This window comes from Chlorocebus sabaeus, chromosome 19 (assembly GCF_047675955.1).
Source record: "Chlorocebus sabaeus isolate Y175 chromosome 19, mChlSab1.0.hap1, whole genome shotgun sequence".
Classification (NCBI taxonomy): domain Eukaryota; kingdom Metazoa; phylum Chordata; class Mammalia; order Primates; family Cercopithecidae; genus Chlorocebus; species Chlorocebus sabaeus.
Genome location: NC_132922.1, coordinates 7,898,690 through 7,924,368, shown reverse-complemented (window position 1 = coordinate 7,924,368; position 25,679 = coordinate 7,898,690). Strand labels below are relative to the sequence as shown.

The 25,679-nt window shown below is 52.7% G+C and overlaps 1 protein-coding gene across 9 annotated transcripts in view; it reads right to left on the bottom strand.

The window, feature by feature from the left end:
* Positions 1 to 25,679, bottom strand: part of PACSIN2 (protein kinase C and casein kinase substrate in neurons 2) — a 144,745-nt gene that overhangs the window by 11,190 nt on the left and 107,876 nt on the right. For all 9 annotated transcript variants that reach the window (XM_007975997.3, XM_073006644.1, XM_073006642.1 and 6 more), the window contains exons 3-7: positions 11,150 to 11,306; positions 9,067 to 9,302; positions 7,685 to 7,840; positions 3,404 to 3,579; positions 1,288 to 1,408 (exon numbers count right to left, since the gene is read on the bottom strand). In XM_007975997.3, coding sequence (XP_007974188.1) covers positions 1,288 to 1,408; positions 3,404 to 3,579; positions 7,685 to 7,840; positions 9,067 to 9,302; positions 11,150 to 11,306 — 846 coding nt within the window. The remainder of the gene's footprint in view (positions 1 to 1,287; positions 1,409 to 3,403; positions 3,580 to 7,684; positions 7,841 to 9,066; positions 9,303 to 11,149; positions 11,307 to 25,679) is intronic.

Below are 25,679 nucleotides of genomic sequence, written 5' to 3'. Positions count from 1 at the left end.
CAAATCCTCGCCGTGTGTGAAACCCCAGCTGTGCACAAAACACATCAGCCGAGGCTTCCTGGTGTGTGGCTCCAGAGGAGAGGCTGGGCTTTGTGCTGTCTCCTCTAGGGCCACTTCCACTCGGGAAGGCTCTGGCCCTCCATGCTCTCCCAGTGCCTCTGTGGAAGGGGCACAGTTGCTCTGCAGCCTCCTAGTGGGAGCAAGTCCTGGGCTGGCACAGGGGAGTGCTCGGCGGCAGGGCCCATGCTGTCATTTGGAGAAACCTTCCTGTTAAGGGCCACAAAAGAAGTGCAGGAGTAAGGACTGACAAAACTGCAGGCTACGAGGCCCCAGGAGGCTTCTGAGGGGTGGGCCTGGGTCAACAGCCCTGCATGGACAAAGTCACCATGTTCCCCAACAGCCCCCGACAGGAGATGGGTGCTCTTGTCATTCCCATTCCACACGTGGGAAAACCGAGTCACAAAAAGGGTGAATAGTTTACTCAGCTTCCCACAGGTGGTCAGAGGTGAGCAGAATCTGAATGTAGCCCGGGCTCTGGCCGCTGCTGAGTCGGGGAAGCCACGAGGTCCACGCCCACGGCAGAGGTAGTCACCCTCAGCATCCCCGCTGGGGCAGCTGACGCCATGTGCTTCAGCCTTAGGGGCAGCAGGACCTTCACCCACTGCCTTCAGGGTGCCAGGTGGGGCCTGGTGACCAATCCTAGGCCTGGGTGAGTCCTGAGATCCCCAAGTCCTTGCATTTCGAATGTAAAGATAATGAAAGGCTCAGACCCACATGATGGGAAAAGAACGTTCATTTTGAATCAGGATTCACTGAATTTACTGCCTGGAGTAGGGAAAAGTCCTTTGTTGGAAGGGTAAGGAGGGCTGCCCACTGAGACCACCTCCCCTCCCCTGGCCCACTGTGAGGGGGCACTGTGGCTGCTCCCTTCCCGGCCATTCCACAGGGTGAATCAGGGACCTGAGGTCCTGTGTGCCTGCAGCTCCTGGGACTGACTAGGAAGGAAGGGAATGCCAGTGGCCAAAGAGTGACAGTCAAACATTGCCAACTAGAGAGGACATAACTGCAACTTCACAAGAGGTTCAGAAGGCCTTTGGTAATGCCTGCAGCCCCCCAGGACTCTATGCCAGAACTTGGTCTGTACTATAGCTATGCCTAAAGACTGCCTGATAAACAGGGCAAACACCAACATAGAGTCTGGAATGAGAACGAGGACATCATCTACCAACTCTGTGGGCCCAGGTCCTCTTCCAGGCCAACGAGGTCATGGGCACACCCTCCTCTTACCTCAAACTGTGGCCAGTTCATGGCCATGCCTGGCCCGTGATTGGCTCGGAACCACCTCAGGTCCTCCACCGCATCAGCCGCTCTGATGCTCTGCTCCAGGTCATGGTAAACGGCTTTGTAGCTAAATCAGAGGGAAACATGGCTCTTTTAGAAGGCAGGGGCCAGCTACCATTTGTCCCAGCCCAGTGCCAGCCAGAGCAGGTCCCGTGGTCTCTGCCCCGTGAGGTGGTTTCACAGACAGAGCCAGAACAGTCCTCCCTTGGCTCGGGCGGAATGTCACGGGCCGCCACGTGCACAGATGGCTTCTGACAAATGAGCTTTATATCCAACCAGCAAAGCAGGTGGCAATGAATGAGCCCTGCTCTTTGTCACACATGCAAAAGGCGCCAGCAGGTGGGCTGCGTGGGCCGCCACTCTGTGTGCCCCCATTTAACCAGGCCCAGAGTTGAGGAAGAGAGAACTGGAGGGTGTTAGAAAGTAGCCCTCCTTTATACCCAGACGTGCAAATGCAGAGTGTGAAGATGACCCAGTGCTGAACACACCCACCGAGTAAGATGGGGTGGGGGCCGCCTTCCGCCCGGCAGCCGTCACTGGCTCACCTTCCTAGGATGCTGCCCTGTGGGGGAAGAGTATGGATCACCGCTGGACCTGATATTTTCACTTATAATCGTTATGGCTGGTGAGTCATGTGCTTTCTCTGGGCTTCGGTTTCCTCCTCTGTTGAGTGGACATGATCCCCTCCATCAAGGGTTGAGTTGTCTCCTTCATAGGAGACATGCTGAAGTCCAAACCCCAGTGCCTCGGAATGTGGCCTTATTTGGAAATAAGGTCTTCATAGAGGTAATCAAGGTAAAATGAGGTCACTAGCAGGAGCCCTAATCCATATGACTGGTGCCTGTATTAAAAGGGGGAAATCCAGACACAGAGACAGACAAGCCTCCGCGTGATGGAAGTCACTCCACATGCAGAAGAGGCCGACACAGGCCAGCCCCACCCTGCTCCTGCCAGCAGAGCTGCCTCGGGCAAGTCATTTAATCTCACCCAGCCTCAGCTTCCTCATCAATAAGATGGGGTCAGTGCCACCCACTTTACAAAACTGTCATAAAAATGGAATGGTGGCAGAGCAACAGTGGTGCAATAACTTGCCTTTGATGATTTTTATACAGAGGGAGACAAAAGGAATGTGTTTTTGTGATGCGTCCCTACATGGTTCTGCTAGATGGATGACAGTAGTCCATGCCCTTGAGTTAGCCGGGACCTCTGCCCTGGTGAAGGCATCACAGAAGCAAAGATGAGGAAAGCACAGAACAAATAGCACAGCTTCCATGTCACAATTCAGAACCATGTCTCAGAGGGTATGTGCTGTCCTGGGGGCTGAGAGCCCACTAAGCAGTCAGCTGATCACAAAGGGCCTCAAAGAAAGACTGTCCCAGGCACAACCAGCCCAGAAATGCCAGATTCACCCCCAGTGGATCTTAGATACGCCAGCGGCGGCTGGGCACGGTGGCTCACGCCTGTAATCCCAGCTACTCGGGAGGCTGAGGCAGGAGAATCGCTTGAACCCGGAAGGCAGAGAAGGCTGCAGTGAACGCAGATCACGCCACTGCATACAAGCCTGGTGACAGAGCAAGACTCTGTCAGAAAAGAGAGGAGAGGAGAGAGGGAGAGGACAGAGGGAGAGGGAGAGGGAGAGGGACAGGGAGAAGGAGAGGGAGAAGGAGAGGGAGAGGAGAGGAAAGAAAAGGAAAAGCAAAGCAAAGCAAAGTCAGCTGCGTTGGTCCTAGCTGTGGCCCCAGAAAGGGCAATCTCCCTTCCTGCCCAGACCTGTACATGGAGCTGGCAGAGTGGGCCTGGCCTTATCTGCTTGGGCCAGCAATTGGCTGGGTCAGCCAGGCCTTCCACAGGTCCAGTCAGCCATGCCTGCAGCTGCAGAAACGCTCAGCAGAGGGGCCCTCCCTGCCATGCAGATTACGGAGAAGCAGGAGGCCCTGAGGGTCGTGAGGAGACCTCCTAACAAACGCGCCATCCCAAACCTGGGAGCAGCATCTGCATTTGCTTCAAAAGCACTTTCTGTTGACTTCAACGACACGTGTGTTTTAGCTCAAAGGAAACTTACCCAGTCACATTGGACAGGTCTAGGTGCTTCTGAACCTCCAGCAGAACCTCCCGGAAGAAGCGCAGGCGTTTCTCCTCGAACTGCTGGCACTGCTCAAACACCTGCTCCATGTTCTCCATGTACTGGGGCGTGCCCTGGTCGAGCTCCTTCAGGGACTTCTCATACTTATCTTTGGTCTAAAGGAAAATCCAGGCACAAGACAAAGGTTCATTTCCATTCGGCCCTTGGCTCACCCCACCCTTGGAGTGTCTCAGGCCTCCCCAGATTCCAATGCAAAGAAAAAACAGGAGCTCTGGCTTCTGACAGACTTCAAGTTCAAGTCCCAGTCCCTCCACTCCTGCAGTAAATCACACTCCTGCCATCTGCCCGGTCTCTCCGCTGCAGCAAGGCCCAGAGAGGCAGATGCCGGCACAGGGCAGTCTCCCCAGAGCTTGGTGTGTGTGGTCCTGAGTGTGCCAAACGCCCACGTCCTCTTTTCCCTGTGGGGAAGGGCTGTGCCTGGCTACCCTCAAGCCTCCCACAGCAAAGGTGGGGCTGGGGCTGAACCCTGCAGCTCTCTTGGAGCCTCACTGTCCTTTATTAGATGAGGACACTTTCTCCTTCACAGTGTTCTGATATGTAAATGATGGGCTGCAGGAAGAAGGCATTCAAAAAAAGTCCGCCTTCCCCTGTCCTTCAGCCCACTCCCTCCCCCTCACATAGCTGCTCCCTCCCAGATTGTCCCAAGAAGGGGTTTTGCAAGGCAGGAAATGTTAAAAGCAGGTGTGGCCTATCTCAAGAGTATCGAGGGGCAGCTAGAAAATGTGTGAAATTCTGAAGATGTGGCTAAAGTGGGCACATTCATCTGGTGGGGATGTGCCTCGAGGTCAATGGCCTCCCCTCACCCCTCATCTTGGGGGCAGGGCCACCAGTTTGGTGACCAGGTGGTTTTGTTAGTTGGTGGGATCATGGTCATGTTGGCCCCCTGGGGTGGGTGAGCGACAGCAGGGCTGGGGCCACCTATTTATTGCAATTCTTTCTACTATGGGGGTAGTCACGGGCTCCACTCGAGTCTAAGCTTTGCTGTCCCTAACAACATATGCAGGGCCTTCTGAGGAAGGAAGGAAGGATGAGGAAGGATGGAGTGCTTCCTGAGCCACTGCAAGCCTATGGGGCACCCGCTCTGCCCCCAGCTGGGACTGAGTCTACCCTGCCCATGAGGCTCCCCTCCTCCCCTCCCAGATGCTCGCCTCTGACTCATGTGGCTCAGGGCCCTGGGAGACTCCGCTTCAGGCTCCAAAGCAACTCCTCTCCTTGAAGCCTTCCACAGTCTCCTGAGACCAGGTCCCACCCCGCCCTCTAGGGCCCTGCCTCCTGCCCCTTTCTCCTCTCCTGGTATCCGGGCCCTTGCTCTGCTTCTCAGCCTCCTCAGATGGCTGGGCTTGGGTCCTCTGTGCCTACAGGAAAAGGCCACCCCTGCCAGGGCTGGGGCATGCCCAGCCGAAAGAGAGCTCCACAGCGCTGTGGTGATTCCTATTCCCCACCGCCATCGACACTGCCCGTGCCCACTACCTGGCAGCCCTGCATGGGAGCCTAGCTCAGAAGCCCAAGACACACAGCTGTGAGTTCAGCGCCTGGCATCGGGAGGATACTGCTTAAGTGACACAGCAGTCCCATCTCAGGAGCCTTCAAGACACAATAGCCTCCCAGAAGCTCTCAGGATACTAGTGGCAACAAGATGCTCCACCTCTGGACTGCCCCTGCCCTCAGCCTGTGCCGACCCTGCCGGCCCCAAGTCCTGCCCCCAGCACGGGCCAGGTACTGAGCAGGGTCATCACTGTTCTGGAAACCCCCTTGCAGGGCACAGAAAGTTCTCAACGAATACCCATGGAGTAAAACAAAAGGCGGCCTTCACCCTTAGGTGGCTTGTAATATTTTAGCACTAAATGCAAAAAGTTCTTTTCTGATGGATGCTCCAAGACGTAGTTGATGGCTGATAAGAAACATGAAAGTACATGTGCATCCAGTCAGCAGTGGTATGTATGTATGTATGTATGTATGTACCTACCTACCTACCTACCTACCTACCTACCTACCTACTTTAGAGATGGGGTCTCACTCTGTCACCCAGGCTGGAGTGCAGTGGTGTGACCACAGCTCGCAGCAGCCTTGAACTCCTGGGCTCAAGCAATCCTCCCGCCTCAGCCTCTGAAGTAGCTGGGACTACAGGCACATGCCTCCACACCCAACTAAATTTTTAAATTTTTTATAGAGATGAGGTCTCGCTACGTTGCCCAGGCTGTGTGCTGGATTTTAGAAACTGCGTCAAGAAGGGTGCTGGGGAGGGACTGGCCTCCTCTCCAGAGCTCTAGGCCCACAAGGACCTCTCACGTCCTGCAGTTACTGGCCAGACCACAGAGGCAGGGAGGGCCCCAGGAGGGAACCCACTGCAAAGTGTCCCATTCATCCTGCCAGACGCTTATGTCCAACCTCGCGCCCTGGGCCTGTTCTGCAAAAGCCTGAGTTGATGTTCTGGGTGGCTGTCAAACATGAAAGGCCTCTCTTCCTCTCCATCTCCGTCTCCCTTTCTCTCTCACAGGCACGGCCCCGCCCAACATGGAGAAGCCCCATCTTTCTTCTAGGCACCTTTTTGGGCACCTGATTCCCCGGGATTCTGGCAAAGGCCGGAGAGTTCTCCGGGACCTTGTGCTTCTTGAGCCCACGTGCCCCGCACTCAGTAGTTGGTTCCAGGCTCCTCACCTGATCCCACCATGGAGGCACCTGGGCTGCTTCAAAAGCCCAGATTCCTGGCTCCAGCAATGGGAGTGAGAGGGGTTTCCCGGAGGATTCTGACGCTCGGTCTGAGTGATGAACGTGTAGATGACGGGTTCCCCTTGCTACGCCGACAGCATAGCAGTGAGGAACAGTGGAGAAAGGGCATAGGCATATGTATGGGCTTGAGGTCAGAAGTTCCTGCTCTCACCTGCTGGATGGCACGACTTAACCTCTCTGATCTTGGTTTTCTCATTCACAAAAAAGGGATGCCACCACCTAACTGACAGGGGCCAGGAAAGGTTGGTGGGTAGTGAAACCAGCTTAGGCCTCCTGCCTCCCTTCTGCCCATGTCCTCTTCCTGGAGTGCAGCCTCTCTCTACCTCATTCCGTCTCTCTCTGCAAATCCTGGTGGGGAATTTCTTCTCCAAACACTGAGGCAGGGCAGGCCCTTGGCAACTGCACCCCCCCAGCCCTCACCTGTCATGGCTGAGCAAAGGAGGGGAGGTGGGGCCGAGGGCTGAGCCCTCCCTTCCTGTGAACTATTAAATCACAAGACGATGACGCTGTCTGGTTTTAAGTCCTGTGACTCCAGGACCTTCTAGGCAGAATCACTGTCAACATCTGCGGAGCACTTCATAGTTGACACAGTGATTTCTCACTCACCCACCGGGGCAGAAAATCTCCCCTTCACAACAGAAATGGAAGGGCACCCAGGATGCCACAGTGCCTGGTCACGGTCTCTCGTGGGCCAAAGACCACCCTTCTGCCACCCCTGGCTCCACAGCCTCTGCCTCACTCTTGGGGCCTGTCACTGTGGAGACTGCAGGGCACCTCCATCCCCCCTCCCACCTGGCTCCCCAGGCAAGTGCTCCCAGCCTCCCACCTGGCTCCCCAGACAAGTGCTCCCAGCCTACAGTCCCTCCCCCAGGTCTCTGCCTCCAGTCCCTCTCCCTACACAAGCAGAGCAATCCTTCTAAACCATCTCACCTTCCTCACCTCCTCCCTGACCCCACCCAGGCTCAGGCCTTCCTCAGTGGCTCCTGGTCCGCAGCATCCTAAGCTCCTTACTCAGCCTGGCTGTCCAGGCCACTGGCGATTTGGTCCTCGTAACCCTCCATGCCAGCTCACACCACACCCATTCACACCCACCACTGGCCACAACCATTCACACCCATCACTGGCCATGCCCATTCACACTGACCACTGGCCATGCCCATGTTGGCACAAGCAGTTCCCTGCAGCAATCCCAGCTGTCCTTGTGTCTCTGAGCACAAAGAGCTGTCTCTTTCCCCCAGCTTGTCCAGAGCTTGGCTCTGCCCCTCAACTGAGCAGGTACAGTGGCTATGGTGAGGTGAGGTGCTAGGGCACTCACCTGTGGCCTTCTTGAGGACAGGGGTGTGTTTCATTGGTTCTTTATCCCTCTATCCACCCAATCACCCAAGCAGTTACAGAAGGCTTACTATGTGCCAGACACGTGATCAACTGACACGGTGACACTCAACGTGTAAAAACAAGTGTACAATTTACCTTAAGAACATCTTGCTTGCACTTTTCTATTTTGTCCTGCAATTTCTTGAGCTGCTCAGGGTTGAGGGACGGGTCTGCCTTGCTGTTGGCTTCCCGTGAGACGGCCAGCTTCTCCTCTTTGCACGCTGCGTGGTGGGCTTTCTTTGCTGCTTCTACCTACAGGGATATGAGTTCCTGAACGCCATGTCGCTGGGAGTTCTGGATCTCACTAGAGGTTACGCAGACCATGGGAATGCTTGTGCTACCAAGAGCGGAGGAAAAGGCAGGTACAAAATTGTATGTATACTATCATAGCAACTAGTCACAACAGGAATGCACTCAACACATATTCACGGAGCACTTGCTTGCCCCGTGAATGGTTCGAGGCACCAGGGACACAGCAAGAAACACAAGAGCCCAGGCCTTCGTGAAGCTTTCATTTGAGTTGTGGGAGGCAGATACAGTACAGGAAAAGTTACATGCCAGAGTCAATTGGAGGGCGTTAAGTGTTGGGGAGGACAACAGAGACGGAGCATGGGGTGGGTGGAGAAAGCCACTGAGATGACATGGAACATGCACATAGAGGGGTTATGGACATCCCAGGAAGACCATGCCAGGCTGCTGGATCAGCGAATACAAAGAAAGTTCCAAGGAGGAACCTAGCATGAGCGAGAGGACTATACTGGGTGGTTGGGGGGAGGGGGCGCAGGGTGATCGGCCACATTTCCTCTGGTTTTAATGGCTATTTTACACACACATACACACACACACACACACACACACACTCTCTCTCTCTCTCTCTCTCTCCCCCCCTCCCTCTCTCTCTCAATAGATCCTTCCTTATTTGAGCCAAAGCCACAGATTTCATTCTAGAGGGAAGGAGGAGTTTACAGCAAGGCCTCATGAGACACAGACAGTTTCATTATGAATGGGGCCACGGACAAAACAGAAGAGAAAGGAGATGTGACAAAAGCTAAAACACAGAAAAGGAGACACAGAGAAAACCATCCGGAAAGACAGAGGCATGTTCTGGATGATTCTGAGGAGGAGGAAGGCAGTGCAGGGCCAGAGAACAGCTGGGTGCTGGGGGTGGCACATCTACCGTCTAGCCCATTCCAGCAGGGAATGGGGGCGAGGCTGCAGGCAGGGGCGGGGCACATAAGCGGAGGGCGGGGTGGACAGATGACAGCCTCCAATTAGCCAAGGCTCAACAAAACTCTGGTTTTGGTTGCTACTTTTAGAAAAACAGGTATCAATGTTACTTGAAATTTTAGGAGAAAAACCTAAAATGGCCTCCTGTGCCTAGAGCCAGTAGCAGAAAGTCCTGGGTGCAGGAGGGGGCGCTGCTGGTGAGGTGCCAGGCAGAGCGAGGCCGGGCAAGGAAGCCTGCAGGACAGATGTACCTCTTTCAGCTTCTTGGCCCAGGGCTTCTGTGCCTTCCGAAAGCCGTCCTCGGCTTCCTTGGTCTCCTTGAAGCCGCCCATCATCTGCTTGTGAAAGGCTTCCTTCTGCCAGTTCTTGATCTTCTCGAAGTCATCGTTCATTAGCGAGGCCTTCACCTCGAGGTGCAGCTCACTCACCCTCTCTGCCTCGGACATGAAGGCCATCCAGGCCTTCTCCACGGTCCCGTACTGGGGCCCTGCACAGGGGAGAAAAGCTGTGGGTCACTCAGCGCGGGGCATGGTGGGGTCTCCTCTGCTCACACCTTGGCTGTTCAATGTGGGCATTTAGACCACAGAGGGTTTCCTTTCGGGGTTTCAGATATTTTTCTCTCAGGGACTCTGTGCCTTTTTCAGTTCCTAAAGCTGAATTTGCTGTGCCACTCGTGTTAGGAAAATTGGGGTATTACATCCCTTTCCTTTATTTTTATTTTTATTTTTTGAGATGGAGTTTCGCTCTTGTTGCCCCGGCTGGAGTGCAGTGGCGCGATCTTGGCTCACTGCAAACTCTGTCTCCCGGGTTCAAGTGATTCTCCTGCCTCAGCCTCCCAAGTAGCTGGGATTACAGGTGCCCGCCACCATGCCCGGCTAAATTTTTGTATTTTTAGTAGAGACAGGGTTTCACCATGTTGGCCAGGCTGATCTCAAACTCCTGACCTCAGGTGATCCACTCGCCTCAGCCTCCCAAAGTGCAGGGATTACAGGCGTGAGCCACTGCGTCTGGCCATGCCTTTCCTTTATTTAAAGCCACTGAACTCTTTAAAAACTCCAATTTCCACATCTTAGAAGTCTTAATTTACTTAACAGTGGCCAAAGAAGGGGGGACCTTCTGAAGTGAGCAGACGCTTCTCCCAGGTTTTGGGCACCCATCCACATCATGCCAACGCTTCTCCTGGCGTGGCTCCTATCTGCCCTGCTTGGCCCTTGGCTAGACCTGTGCTGCCTCCCTTTGCAGGACCGCGTTCATTCACTCCCAGAGAGAGCCTGGCTCTGAGCACAAGCTCGAGAACACCGGAATGAAGACTGTCCCCTCAACAGAATGGAAGCCCATCCTGCAGGAGGCAGGAGAGGAGGAAGCAGGAGCCTGTTCTGGATCAGAGCTTTGTAAACCTCAAGCTCTAACTGACAGCTGGATCCCGGGAGAGGGGCTGGAGCAGGTGGAAATGAAATGATCAGTGCCACCGACCGAGGGAGCAGACCTACCCCAGGCCCCTCCTCCACCACGTGCCTGCTCCACAGCCTGGGCACACACCCTGCCCTAAGGACTAGGCTAAGCCCACACACACAACCCGTGTCAGCATGACGGGAAAGGACAGGCAGCTGGACTAGACCTGGTTCGCCTGGGGCCTGGCTCCCCAGTTGGCTCCTGAGGACAGCTGGTCAGCACAGGAGAGCCTGCCCCAAAACACACCTTGAGAAACCCGTGCTGCTCTGCTTCTGGGCCGGAAAGCCTGTAATCAGTCAAGCTCCCCCTTCACTGCTGGGAAGTGTGTTCTAAACATGGCCCTTGTCCACACAACAGTGGCAGTGATGAAGCTGCAGAAGCTTCTGAGCTTTTCGGTGGGGACAGAAGGGGGTGAAACCTCCGCCATATAGCACCTATAATTATTCCCTTAAAATTTAAACTCAGAAAGACTGCCAGGTGTTGCCAGCTAGTCTTATCTGACCTGCTACACGGCCAAGTTTAAAAATAAACAGCTCTCTGTGTTAGAAACCAAGGTGCCGAGCAGCAAGGCCTCCCACAGGGTAGGAACTTACCCGAGCTCTCAGTTAACTCGGCAAGGGCAAGAGTATCCTATGGATGACAAGGGCTGTAGTCCTGTGTCCCCGAGGAAAGCGGACAAAAGTTCACAGAGCCTGTGCCTGCTGGTGATGGACACTAATGCTCCCCATAAAAATCACACCGTGCTCTGGAACTGGGAAATGCACTCTTGCCCCAGTCTTAAAGGACAGAAAACTGGCATAGAGAGGGTCACAACGTGCCCAGAGCCTGTAGCTGGGGCATAGCTGCCTCCAGGCCACAGGACCTGTGCCGGGGCCTCCCTACCCTTCTCCACAAGCTGCCTCCAGCGCCGGGCCCACTCAGTGAGCTGCTGCGCGTACGCCTTCTCGATGCGTGCCCGCTCATGCAGGCAGTTCATGAGGTCGCTGCACAGGCGGTGGCCATCGTCGATCCGCTTCACAGTCCGCTTGTAGTTCCCGACCTAGGAGACACAACTAGCTGGGAGGCAGGGGGCTTGGGGCAGCCTGTCCTTGGCTGCTGCATAAATGGCCTCCATGCCAACCAGGCCCTGATGCGCCCCTGGGGTCACGTTTACCACACCCCACTCCCAGAGTTTGAAAGGCAGCCCGTGTAGTTAATCAACCTCTCTATTATTATTATTAATGAGATCATACACATCAGGGAACAGGGGCTTCTCAATGTTCTTTAGGTTGGGTACCAAGCAGAAACGGGGCCGTGGGTCAGGAAGGGAGGCTGACTGGCTCAGGAAGGGCTATCATGGAAGAAGGGGCGGGGCTGAGGATGCCTGTAAGAGCACCTCATGCAGACTGAGAAGCTGGGGCCGGCTTCCTGGAGTAGGTGACATCTAACCAAAGCCTTCTGCTTTGATGTCATCCATCCTGTGCTGGGTTATTACTTCCCAATCATAGCTGTAAAAACTTTTCCACTTCCTGAGCACCTACCATGTGCCAGGCAACCTGCTAGGTGTTTTACACCTCCAAATATTGTCTCCCCAACCTAGTAGGAATAAGTGTCCCCATTTTACAGATGAGGAAACAAAGGCTTAGAGAAGTTACATGGTTAGTCAAGATCCTGCAGCCACAGTGGCTAGGCTCGAGCTGAAGGCATTTGTGTTTTTTTTTTTTGAGACAGTCTCACTGTCGTCAGGATGGAGTGCGGTGGTGTGATCTCGGCTCACTGCAACCTCCGCCTCCCAGGTTCAAGCGATTCTTCTGTCTCAGTCTCCTGCCTCCTGAGTAGCTGGGACTACAGGCACGCATGCCACCACACCCAGCTAATTTTTGTATTTTTAATGGAGACAGGGTTTCACCATGTTGGCCAGGATGGTCTCGATCTCCCGACCTTGTGATCCGCCCGTGTCAGCTTCCCAAAACGCTGGGATTACAGGTGTGAGCCACCACGCCCGGCCCAAAAGCAGTTTTTCAAAGCGTTCCAGGTAGGACTGTCTTTTTTTTTTTTTGAGGTGGAGTCTCGCTCTGTTGCCCAGGCTGGAGTGCAGTGGCCAGATCTCGGCTCACTGCAAGCTCCGCCTCCCGGGTTTACGCCATTCTCCTGCCTCAGCCTCCGGAGTAGCTGGGACTACAGGCGCCCGCCACCTCGCCCGGCTAGTTTTTTGTATTTTTTAGTAGAGATGGGGTTTCACTGTGTTAGCCAGGATGGTCTCGATCTCCTGACCTCGTGATCCACCCGTCTCGGCCTCCCAAAGTGCTGGGATTACAGGCTTGAGCCACCGCGCCCGGCCGGTAGGACTGTCTTGATGGCAAAGGTTTTGCAGGGCTAAGCTGAGTTTTGACTGCCTTTTTTCGCATATGAAAAGAGAAACTAGTTCATCTAAGTTATAAGTATTAAAAGAGTAACTGAGGAAATGTTAATGGCTAATTTGGGGTGAAAATGAAAATGTTTGCTATGTTTCATTCTTTGAGCTGCTGGCTTGAAAGGATATAGTCGCTGATAACTTGAGCAACCAAAGGAAATATGACAGAAAGATGATCTCTTTTCAGCCTTTTTCTCCCATTGCCTTCAAAAATCTTAGTCAACCCCTTGTCAGTTTTACCTTTTCTAAAATCTCTTTGCCTGGCCCTGCAGAGATGGGTAAGGGGAGGGAAAGGGGCTGCAGCATCTGGAGGAAGGGCTGTCCCTGAGGCTGAGCTAGATGGGCTGAGAACCAGAATCCTTGTGAACAGCAAAGATCCCTGGAAGGTGGTTAGCCTGGGCAGCCTTCTCCAGAGGCAGATGAGACTTCCGGCTCTGCTCATTCCCTCCAAAGACCTCCCCCAGCAAGGCTGGCAGCTTGTCTGCTCGTCAAAACACGAGCTGAACCTGAGCGTCCACTCCATACTCGAGCAGCTCCTATGAGGAAGTCGAAAGCGAGCATTTTCACAGCTCACTGGAAGTGACATTATGTGGTAGCTTCCCTTAAAATGAGGCCTTACTGTCATTTTGAAATTGATAGCAGGACGAAAAAAAATACCCAACAAGCGACTCAATATCGCCGAGCTGGTGGTAGAAGGAGCTGAGGTAACACAGCCCTAACTTAGCTTTGACAGTTGACATGAAGCCATGACCCAGAGCTGGTTTTCATTTGTCTATTACCAACAGTATTCAAATTGGTAATCACCATCAAATCATGTATTTTGGCTCTCTTGAAACCTGCTTACCTCTCTGATTTTCAGAACCCTTGGTTAAAGCTTTAGGGAAAAGAAAAGGATATTTCTTAACAAGGCACATGTTGGCACCACCCGTCGGCACACAGGAGCTGCAACACACATTTACATGACAACTCTTGAAACCTGGAAAGCCGCGATGAATACAGAAGAATGTTTCCGTAAGTACACATCTTAGGTTTCCATGTAAGCTCCCAGTTGGTCCTAGAGGCTGCAGAGGAGGCTGTGCTGGTCCTGTGACCACTGCTGGGGACAGGAGGCAAGCTCTGAGCACAGAGCCAATGGGAGAAGGGGAGTATGCCAAACAGCTGGGATCAAGGCACCTCAGCAACACCGGCTGTGCTGTCCTGTTAATGAAACGGCTGTGTGGTAGCTCGTGACAGGCCATCACTGCATGTCTCTATCGCCATAAACCACCAGGGACAGAGCAATGTGGCCTTCCCACTTCCCTGGGCAAAGCACTGCAGTCATCCCGGGAGCAGAGTTACTGCCAGCTGTTTCTCTAGGTTGACACGGAATCTACACACAGGCAAAACTGCCCACTACAGGGTACACTTAGATGAGTGTGAACAAACATACACTGCTGTCTACCGTCTCCACAGCAAGGAACAGGACACTTCCACCTCTCATGCAGTGCCTTTGTACCCCCTTGCAGCCCCATTGCCTCCCCACACAGCCCCCAGCAACCACAGACATGATTTCTGCCCCTTTTCCAGGATGGCAAGGATATATGGAATACACAGTATGCAGCCTGGCTTTTGAGACTGGCTTCTGTCACCCACCATAATGGTTCTGAGACTGATCCATGTTGCTGTCTATGTTAGAAGTTCATTCTTTCTTACTGCTAAGCAGTATCCTATTGTGTAGTTATACCACTATTTTGTTTATCCATTCTTCCTGTTGAAGGCTGCTTGGGTCATTTTCAGTTTGGGGTAATTATGAATAAAGAAGCTATAACGTTCATCTATTGGTCTTTTGTGGGACATATGCTTTCATGTCTCTTGGGTGAATACCTAGGAGTGGAAATGTCACATGGCACATGTACGTTTAACCAAAGTGCCAAACTGCTATCCAAAGTGACTGTGCCACTGTGCATTGCCATCAGCAACGTATGAGAGTTCCCCATCCTGCATGCTTCCAGCACTTAGTATTGTCAGGGTATTTTGTTCTGTTATTTTTAGCCATTCTACTTAGTGTAGCAATATTGCATTGTGATTTTAATTTGCATCTTTTTAAAGTCTAATAATACTGAAAATCTTTTCTTATGACTATTTGCCATCTGTATGCCTTCTTGACTAAAGTTTGTTCGTTTTTTTTCTGAGACAGGGTCTTGCTTTGTTGCCCAGGCTAGAGTGCAATGCCACAATCATGGCTCACTGCAGCCTTAACCTCCCAGGCTCAAGTGATCCTCCCACCTCAGCCTCCAGAGTAGCTGGAACTACAGGTGCGCACCACCACACCTGGCTAATTTTTAAAATTTTTGCAGAGATGGGGTTTTGCCACGTTGCCCAGCCTGGTCTTGAATTCCTGGGCTCAAGCGATCCTCCCACCTTGGCCTCCCAAAGTGTTGGGATTACATGTGTAAGCCACAGCGCCTGGCCTGTTTCCTTTTTAATACATTTTTTTTTTAAATCAAAGGTATAATAATGACTTGTTTTTAAAATGCAAGAAAATTAATTTTCAAATATTTAACAAATCAATCATACATTAAAATCAGCACATATATAGTTAACTATTTCTGCTCTATCAGTTTTGTAACTAAAGAGCTCTCTTCTACTTTTTCAAAATATGAGCTTGTTTTGGGATAGCCAAATAGCAGAAAACTTTAGGTAGAAACTGAATATAAGCATGCTTTCTTCCAAACATATTAATTGTGATATTAATGGCTTCATTCACAAAATCCTCATTTTTGAACCAGGTATGAAGCTATGTGTCTAACTTCCTCTAAATTCAGGCTCACTCCACTCAGAAACTAAGCTACTAAAGACAAATGCTCAGCATACATGTGCCTGGACGTCCCTTCACTCCCCTGAGGGACTGCCTGGCAGACGGAGAGCCAAGCATGTTCCTACTGAGGGACTCAGCGCTTGGGCACAGGGCACTGGAACTAGGGCACTGGGAGGAGGGGGTGAGAGGTATCCTGAAGGCAATATCCAAAGGGCATCTTCAAGGACAGGTAGGAGGCTGCCCAGATTAAAGGTGAAGCCGGGGAAATCATTCCAGGCACAGGGAATAGCACCGGCAAAAGGAAGGTGTGTCCGCATGGCAACCCTGGGGCCCTGAGAGAAGTCAGCTGGGAATGGAACACAGAACACGGGGAGCAACCGGCAATGAGGGAGGGCAGATGCTGAGAAACTGGGAGGGTTAGGCCTCCATCCTGAAAGGCATCAGGCTTGGGGACTGGTGGGGCTCAGAAGGCTGACAGGGGTGGGGACATCCTGGAAGGAAGGATTGAGAGCAGCCTCCAAAGAACGGGGCTGCCCAGTGGAACCCAGGGCAGGTGAGCCAAAAAAGGGAGCTGCCCACCCTCCAGGTGGCGGATGTGGGGACAGAGGTCATGGGATCCCTGGCTCCCAGACAGGCTTCTCTGCATACAGCATCCCCGCCTTCTCCAGGTTGTGCCCACCTTGGGAAAGAGAACCTCCTTTCTTTTCTTTTTTTTTCTTAAGACAGAGTTTCGCTCTTGTTGCCCAGGCTGGAGTACAATGGTGTGATCTCAGCTCACCACAACCTCTGCCTCCTCAGTTCAAGCGATTCTCCTGCCTCAGCCTCCCAAGTAGCTGGGATTACACACATGTGCCACCACGCCCGGCTAATTTTGTATTTTTAGTAGAGATGGGGTTTCTCCATGTTGGTCAGGCTGGTCTGGAACTTCCAACCTCAGGTGATCTGCCCACCTCAGCCTCCCAAAGTGCTGGGATTACAGGCGTGAGCCACTGTGCCCGGCCAAGAACCTCCTTTCTAGGGTACTCCAGAGGCCGCTCTCCTGCCTCCCAGGGAAGGGCCTTGGGGGCCGCATCTCTCACAATCAAGCTCTGCCTCCAAGGAATCCACTCCCTTCCCCATGCCCTTCCCCGAGCCCAGGACTCGCCCTGCCGCCTGCCCTCCTCCAGGCCGCACTCACAACCTCTCAGTGAGCCAGGCTTCTAATCGCTCCTCTGAGAACCCAGTGTCAGCCAAGCCTCCGTTTTAAAGTCAGCTAGGATGAGGTGGGGGCTGGAATCTCAACCATCCCTGTGCAGAAACATCCGTGCAATCAGGAGCAGAGAAAGGGGCTCTACCTGAAACCCAGTGGCTTGTCACAGGCATGCTGAGGGGACTATCCGAAGAGGCCACGTCAGCTCCTCCATCCTGCATGCATCTGTTGTGAAGAGTCCAGAGGTGCCTTTCACAAGGATGCTGGGGAAAGTCTGCTGTGCAGACACAGGACCATGCCAAGCTCTGTGGTGCTCTCAACCCCTAACACCTTCAGACTCTGGGCCCTAAGAGGGTGTGGACCTGTGTCTTTCTAATCCACCACTCTTTCTCCATTCCTTTCCACAGGGTCTACCACACAGCAGGCACCCCATAAAAATGTGAGGTAAAGCCATAACATGACCAGAAGAAAATGTACGTGAATACCTTTGTGACTTAGGGTGGGGCTCCTTCAACAAAACTGTTCTTTTTCTTTTTTTTTGAGACGGAGTCTAGCTCTGTTGCCCAAGCTGGAGTACAGTGGTGCGATCTCGGCTCACTGCAACCTCTGCCTCCCGGGTTCAAGCAATTTTCCTGCCTCAGCCTCCCGAGTAGCTGGGACGACAGCACGAAGGGCACACAGAGATGTCCCGTACGTGGGTACCCAGAGGCATGCGCCTGAGAACAGCAAGGCAGCTCTATGCCTGTAGACTGCAGCCACTAGAGAGTGGGAAAGGCCAAGTGTCGGCAGAGGTGGGTGTACAGCACCCTTTACTGGATATCCTGGTGGAAGAGACTGGGCAGGCCTCTATGCACAACCAGGCAGCCATTCAGCCATGAAGCATGCACGCGCCCTACAATGACCCGGCAGCTTCCTTCCGGGCTTACATCCCCACAGAAATGTTCCCTTGGGTCCCAGGACAGGTAGGGGGCCTCTCCCTGGGAATGCACAGGGAAGCACAGGGCCCAGCAGTGCAGGAGAAGGAAGGATGTGCACGACTACGCCGACACACTGACCCAGAACAGAATGATGTGGGGCATGATGCCATTTACATCAATTAAGAATGTGTGCACATGAAGTAGGGGTGCGAAGTTTATGACAGCAGATGCTAACAAAAGCTGTAACATTAGAAATGGGGAGGGGCCTAGGTATCAACTGCAGGTGGAGAAATGGAAACAGGAACGGTAGTGATGAGCAAGTCCCCCTCCTACCTGCCCCCATCCCAGCTCTCTGTGAAGTCCTGGCTCCTTTTCCCCACGGAGGCTTCCCTGATGCAGCCCGTCCTTGCTGGAGCACCAGCGTGGAGCACCAGCCCAGTCTACACCATCCGCACCCACAGACAGGGGAGACTCGTCTGAGGACTCCTGCCATCTGGTCCAGCTGGGGGCCATGATGGCCCTTCCGAATACCGTCCCCATGCCCCTCGGGTCACAGCTCGTCTCAAAACTGCCTCGAGCACATTAGCCTCACTTCCCTGGCTAGACTGCAAGCCTCCTTGCAACAGGCATCGCACACTGAGTGATTTTCACTGGCGACGGCATCCTGATAGAGCATGGCCACCCTTGGCCAGGCAGGGTACTGACAGTTTCACATGCCACCCCGCTTAATCTTGTGACAGTGCTAGCCAGGGGATACTATTAATGTCTATTTTTAAAAATTAAATTAAATTTTATTATTTGAGAGAAGGGTCTCACTCTATTGCCCAGGCTGGAGTGCAGTGGCACATCACAGGGGCACGACCTTCCTGTCTAAAGCGATCCTCCTGCCTCAGCCTCTGAGTAGGTGGGACCACAGGTATGTACCACTACACCTGGCTAATTTTTTCTATTTTTTGTAGAGACAGGTTCTTACTATGTTGCCAGGGCTGATTTCAAACTCCTAGGCTCAAGCAATCCTCCCAACATGACCTCCCAAAGTGCTGAGATTACAGACATGAGCCACTGCACCTGACCTAGTGTCCCTATTTTACAGAAAAGGAAACTGAAGTTTGAAGAGATGCAGTCACTCATGGGCATGCAACAGAAAGAGAGGCCACCTGCCCAAACCTCCCTCAGGCCAGGATCAGAGCTGGTGTAAACCGAGACTTATCAGGTCAACATGAGATGATGCATGTGCTTCCAGCCAGCCCTGTGGACTCCAGCAAGTCACAAACAGAATTCCAGACTTCAAGCAGCACACAGGCCCTGCTCCTGTCCCCACTATATGCCAACGAAGTTCCCCGGAACCCCAAGCCTGTAAACTACTAGGACCGGTTGCCGAGGATGAGCTTGATTTTAACCTCAGGATGATCTTCCCCTTTAATCTGTGGCCCTGAAGGCCCAAAAGCACCACAATTGCTCCCTCTGCACCCTGGAGAGGAAGGGCCAAGGGTGAGCCAGCTGTGCCAAGCTGATGTACAGAAGAGCTCCTGGTGGCACCCCTCTCCAGGCAAGTTCATGGAACCAGAGTCAAATGTTTTATCCAAAACTGACCAAGTATGCCAAGAAGCTCTAGCATCTCCTCTGCCAGCCTGGCAGACAAGGATGAGGCAACTCTTTAGGAATTCCTTAATTCCAATTCTGTAGCTGGCAACAAGATGGGCAAAATGCTTTCAATATCTTGTTCAAATCCATCAGATTTCCCAGCCCTAACAAGACCTCCTTCCCTTTACTTGCTCTCATGAGGGAAGCAGCACAGATCTGGCCCTGCCCTGAAATGTGTAACTTTGTACAAGTCCCTCTCCATATATTTCTGTCCTTTCAGTTGTCAGGCAGAGTCAGAGCTATTCCTGTGAGGACCAAACGGCCCAGGATAGGAGGAGTTCACACTGCAGGGTAGGTTTTTTCCTAGCCAGCTGTGCTCTCCACCTGCCACGGCGATCGCCTGACAAGACCGAACTTCTTGCTAAGCCATTTCTTCATCCTGTCTGGGGGTTGGGGTGGGGGGTGAGGTGGGCCTTCACAATTCCAGGGTTTCTGATTGAAGATGATGTTGACGGTTCCTGGCATATCTGAGCAGCTCTGGGTCAAATATTTGACTCTGGTTCCATGGGCTTGCCTGCAGGGGCACCACCAGGGCTTCTTCCTTCCCTGGCTCAGCTCAGACCAGCTGGCTCGCCCCGGCCCTTCCTCTCCAGGGTGCAGAGGGAGCAGTTTCCAGTCTGTTGATGCCACCAGCTGGCTGACTCCCCACTGAAGCATTCATCACTCCATTTCTGAGCATCTGGCAACACCCTCTTGCCACTGAGAGGTATTCAAGGAACATCCACTGTGTGTGAAGGGCCACGAGGCCCTAGGGATATAGTGGTGAACAAACTGCCATTAGACTGTCCCTCATGGAACTTCTGGCCAGAAAAATAATGCAATGAGGCAGTGACACTTTCTGAGAAGGAACCCTCTGGGTGGTCAGGGCTGCCTGGAGGAAACGATATTTGAGGCGGTAGCTGAAGGCAGCTCTGAGGCAAGGCCGCTTTCTCACAGCTGAGGAAAATGCCATGAGGCCCACGGAGAGCAAGATGGGGGCTCTGCTGCCCCGGGACACCTCCCCCACAGCTCACCCCTCTCCCGGTGGACATGTGCTGTTCCATGCCAAAATGCGTCAAAATAGTGGGTTCTAAGGGCAACTACTATGTCTCTATATGTCTCCATCATCCATGCCAGGCAGAGAGAGGACACCCTATCTTCTCAGAGCCCAAATGGTGCTGGGAGATGGGATTTCCATTCCCCCTGGAAAGGAAGGGACTGAGAAGTTGCTGAGACCTCAGAGGCACGGCCAATGAAACAACTCATGATCCTTTATCTATCAGTTCTTTTTTTTTTTTGAGACGGAGTCTTGCTCTGTCGTCCAGGCTGGAGTGCAGTGGTGCATCTCGGCTCACTGCAACCTCCGCCTCCTGGGTTCAAGTGATTCTCCTGCCTCAGCCTCCCAAGTAGCTGGGATTACAGGTGTGCGCCACCATGCCTGGCTAATTTTTGTATTTTTAGTAGAGACAGGGCTTCGCCATGTTGGCCAGGCTGCTCTTGAACTCCTAATCTCAAGTGATCCACTGGCCTCAGTCTCCCAAAGTGCTGGATTACAGGCATGAGCCACCGCGCCCAGGCTATTTATCAGTTCTTAATCCTGCGAGTCACACGAGCTCTCTCCACAGTAGCTAAAAGGAATCAACTCTCAGCGTGTCATCAGCCAGTAACTTCATGGCCAGCAGAAGAGCAGCTCCCGGCGCTTCTGCCACATTCCTGAGAGAGTCACATAAGCACAGCCAGCTGCAGGAACTCACCGGGCCTTCACTGCAGCTACAAAGCTTTCAGGGAAATCCAGGGCCTGAGTTAGTTTATCCCTAAGCAACCCGTGACCCAGGCAGCTAGCGGGGGCTCCTGGACTGAGTCCCTTCTCCTCAGGACTGTGCCTTGCAGAGTCACTACCTCTCACCCACATTCCCTGGGGAGGGTGTGCTTGTGCCTGGCAGATGTTGTATCCTGTACACAACTGGAGGCGTCCCCATGGTGACAGCTTCAGGCAACTTTCTTCCAACCTATCCTAACCCCTATGCTGAATCCTCCTTTCCAAACGGGGATGACTGTTGATATTAGGGTTGTGAAATCTATGATGTGTGTTTGAAAACACCAAAGAGTTAACAGGTGTCCTTGAAATATTATCAAGTCTGTGCCTTGCTTTCAGGTGCCAAACTGCAATTTCCACATCCTCATTTCTATGGGATTCCACTCGTCCTGGTCCCCAAACTTCCTACCAGCTCGTCCGCCACTGCACTCCCAACTTGTCTCAGCCCTGGAATGTACGCCCTAGGAGTTCCATGCTTCGGTGCTACCTTGAACCACAAGCTCAGACTAACATCTAACCTCACTGGGGATCCCCATCTGCAAATGAGGTGATGCTATTTACCTTGTAGGCCCCAAGAGGGTTAGAGATTCAGAATCGCCTTGAGTCTGATCTGCAATCCCAGCTTGATTCTGACCCAGCACTAGTCCTGTCCTTTCCTTGGGGCCTCACTTCTGTCTCAACTTGGGGTTTTCAGTTCTTGCCCCCAACACTGACTGGCCGTATCCTGTTTCTGAAACCTGTATCCTCAAGAACAAAGCTAAAGAAAATGGAGCTCACTACCTTGAAAGCACTCCTCGCTGTTTGATTATTTAAAACCACAAATCCCAGATTTCAACAACCTTAAAGACCCACTGAGTTATGAATCTCTAACTGAAATGTTCAAAACGACAAAATAAAAAATAGATGACACAGAAACCCAAAAATTGCAATTTTTAGATCCTAACTCCAAAGGCAGAACACATAAGATAAATAACGTAGAGTGGAAGGATGTGTTTACGCAAAGTTGTGTTGAACTGAACTCTTCCTCGAGGTCGTCGGCCAGGTTCCCCATGCTCTGCTCCCTTGGTGCATGTTACAGACATCGAGAAGCCCCTGCGACACCCTACATGGCATTCACACGCGCAGCATATGCCACCCTGTGTGCCATAGCCCCCAAGACCCCACCCTGGAGCCCTGGGTCTCCGGGAAGACAGGCACTGCTCACTTGCCTTCAGCTGAGCACCCAGCAAGTGGCAGGAATTTGGTCCGTGGCTGCCGCTTTTGCTCTCTCACTCCTCAGGGATGCACCCCACTGACGCAGGCATCACCTTGCTGGAAGAGCTGCCATGGCGAGGTCACCTGCCCGGTCCCTAAGCTCCCTGAAGACCCGAGGCTTTTGGCAGAATCCCCGAGGCACCCCCTGACTGACGGGGAGTGTGAGACATCCAAAACTGGCTTGACCCCTAAGGTCCAAAGCCGATGATCTAGTGGGGAAACTGCCAGCTGGGAAAAGGTGGAGGAGCAACTCTTCCAGGAAGCCTCCCCGCCTCCTTCCGTTCCTTCCTCTCCCCAGTTTGGTGCTTCCACAGCCCCCCACACCGCACTCCAGTCTACCTCCACCCTGGCCCTAGCCCCCTGTACCTGAATCCTGGTTTACTTCATGACTCCTGTTACCCTACAGTCCCCGCTACTGGAATGTGGGCTCCTCTCTCCATCTCAGTACCTGGGCACCCCAGCTCTGCCCCCCTGCATGTGCCCAGCTCAAACAACTGTTTATCCACACGTCTCCATGGAGCTAAGCCACCAGTCTAACGAGCACTACAGACCCCACCTGCTTTAAAATGAAAGGAGATTTGTTACTGAATAGAGAGGAAAAACAGGTCTCTTAAACAGTTTTAAAAAGTTACTCTGACACCACTGAAATCAAATAAGAAAATAAAATTTTATCTTCATCTACAGAAATGCACAAAACAATGTTTTAAATTTTTTTTTTTTTTTTTTTTTTTTGTTGAGACGGAGTCTCGCTCTGTCGTCCAGGCTGGAGTACAGTGGCCGGATCTCAGCTCACCGCAAGCTCCGCCTCCCGGGTTCACGCCATTCTCCTGCCTCAGCCTCCCGAGTAGCTGGGACTACAGGCGTCTGCCACCTCGCCCGGCTAGTTTTTTTTGTATTTTTTAGTAGAGACGGGTTTCACCGTGTTAGCCAGGATGGTCTTGATCTCCTGACCTCATGATCCGCCCGTCTCGGCCTCCCAAAGTGCTGAGATTACAGGCTTGAGCCACCGCGCCCGGCCAATGTTTTAAATTTTATCTCCAGAAGACAAGCTTCTTGACAGCACAAAACCCCAAAGTGCTAAATTCCCTCAACACAAAACCAAAGAACTCTTTCTCTGCATTTAGAATGATGGCATTTAGACAGGGGAGAGACAGGTCTGCCTGCACAACAGAAGGAAAGGTGACCTCACTCATCCACCTTTTCCTGTCTCCGCATGTGCGATGCTCCCGTGTGTGGCTGCGGAAGCGGTAAGTGTAGAGAGGATGCTCAGAGACCACTCAGGCTCGGGAGTCATCTAGACTTGGCCCCGCCATGCAGGTGTTCTGTGACCTCAGACAAGATAAACTCTGGGTGTCAACAGGCTCATTGGTCCGCTGGCCCAGGGCCCTACTACCAGCAAGAGCCATCCCTGGCCTGGGCCTGACCTGTGACGGTGCACCCCAAATTCTGCTTTCTCTTCTTTCACTAAAAGTGGAACCTGATTTTTCCCAGTATCGGGAATGACTGAGCACACAGGCCGAAGACAATGTTGTAGATGTCATACATGAAAGAGCTGAAAACAAAATGACAGATTCGACGGCCTGTGGCAGCCAGCCAAAATAAACTGCCCGGCTGGCTCCCTGCAGTGCTCCTGGGTGGATGGGTAAAGGGGACTGATGCTGGCCGGGGCTGGTCCCTGCCCTGTTTGCCCTGCACGCAGGAAGCTGCCTATGGGAACCAGGCCACTTCTGCAGCTACCGGAACCCAGCAGGCGAGGCTCCTGTGAGAGCTTCAGTCATATCTACCTGACCACCCACTGCCACCCACTCCTTCAAGTATGTAAGTCCCTCCCATGTGCTGTGCATGGCACCAGGCCCTGGCAACACCAGCCAAGCAGGGCCTCCCTGCTCCTGCCGAGCTAGGGGACAGTGGCCATGGACAGCGATGGCAGCAGTGCTGAAAACTGTCCAAGGGAAATGGCAGTCACTTGTGGAACTGTCTTGTGCTGCTGCTGGCCTGTGAGCTCCAAGAGGACAAGGGACTGTCCCTGTCACATTCACCTCTGTGTCCCAGTCCCAAGCTCAGGTCAGGCATGAGCCTGACTGACTGATCAAGGGGCACAAAGGACGGCTTGGTTAAAACCCATCACATCATGAGAAAAACCTCCATTACTGGGTAGAGATTGGGCAGCAAAGGCTGCTTTCTGCTCTAATCTCAATGTCAAAGTCTGTCCAATGTTGACTTTTGTCTTTGCTTAGGTTGTGTATTCTAAACTGTGAAAACCACCTATTTAAAAACACCTAATTCTGAAGAGTCACGAGGTTCAGGGTCAGCCAAACTTCACCAAGACAAAGGCAGCCCACATGCCGAGGGCCCTGATCTGCCCCATAGGACAACAAGGTCTATCTGAACCATAATGGGAATGTCCACTATAGCTCAGGGGGAGGGTCACCCACCTAAGAAGGGCAGGATCTTAGGAAAACTATTTTCTCACGGGCTTAGAAGAAATTCACGTCAATACAACTCATTCCTGAAAAAGGTAGGTATACAGCACTCTGAAGAGCGGGCTGCAGCAGCCCGTTCAGAAATCCCAGAATCGCCAAATGCCATCAGAAACGCAACTCTCCCCAAAATAAGGATAGCCTTAAACGAAGATTATGCAATATACACCATGTCTACATTTTGTGTGTAACATCGGGGTAGGAAAAAAAGTTTTTGCCAAAAGAGAAAAAAAGTATCACACACAATTCTAGCCTCTTGGTGGGTGTTCTCTGTAATTCTTACAACCATCCTGGAAGTAGGAAATTAGCAATGCCTTGTTACAGCCTAGGAAATGCTGGAGAGCACACGGGAAGACTGCCCAAGCCTGCCCAGAGCGGTCAGGGGCCACACCAGGCAGGTCACAGATCTCTGTGGATGAGAGCCTGGGGTGGCTCAGCTTGGCTACAGCCCAGGGCAGAGCTTCTCAGGAAGAGCCAGGCAGTCCAGCTGGCTGTCAACACATGCTCACGTCTTGGCCATGCGAAAGAGTATGCTTCTATTTGGAAGGTGATGCAGAAAACTGAAGCTTCCCAGTAGGGCAGGGAGCTATCCAATCTGCTTTTCTCGATGGGCTACCTAGCAGTGGGGTGGAGACTGAGCAGTTGATGCCTTAATCCTTGCTCATGGTTCAGCAGATACCAGTTCGGTGAAAAGAAAGAATTAATGGTAATTTTTAGAAACTTTAGTGAAACTAAAGTTTAGTGGATCACTAACCTTCTAGGAGCCATGTCTGAGCATGGTGGGGTGATAATTAAGCTGATGCACACCCTGTCCCGAGGAGCCCGTGGCTGTGGGCACACCGCTCCCGCAGGGCTGACACAGGCAGGCCACCACAGGGAAAAGTCCGTCGGGGTCGGCGTGTGGAGGTGGCTGGACAGCAGACAGAGCCAGTCACTGCTGCTGA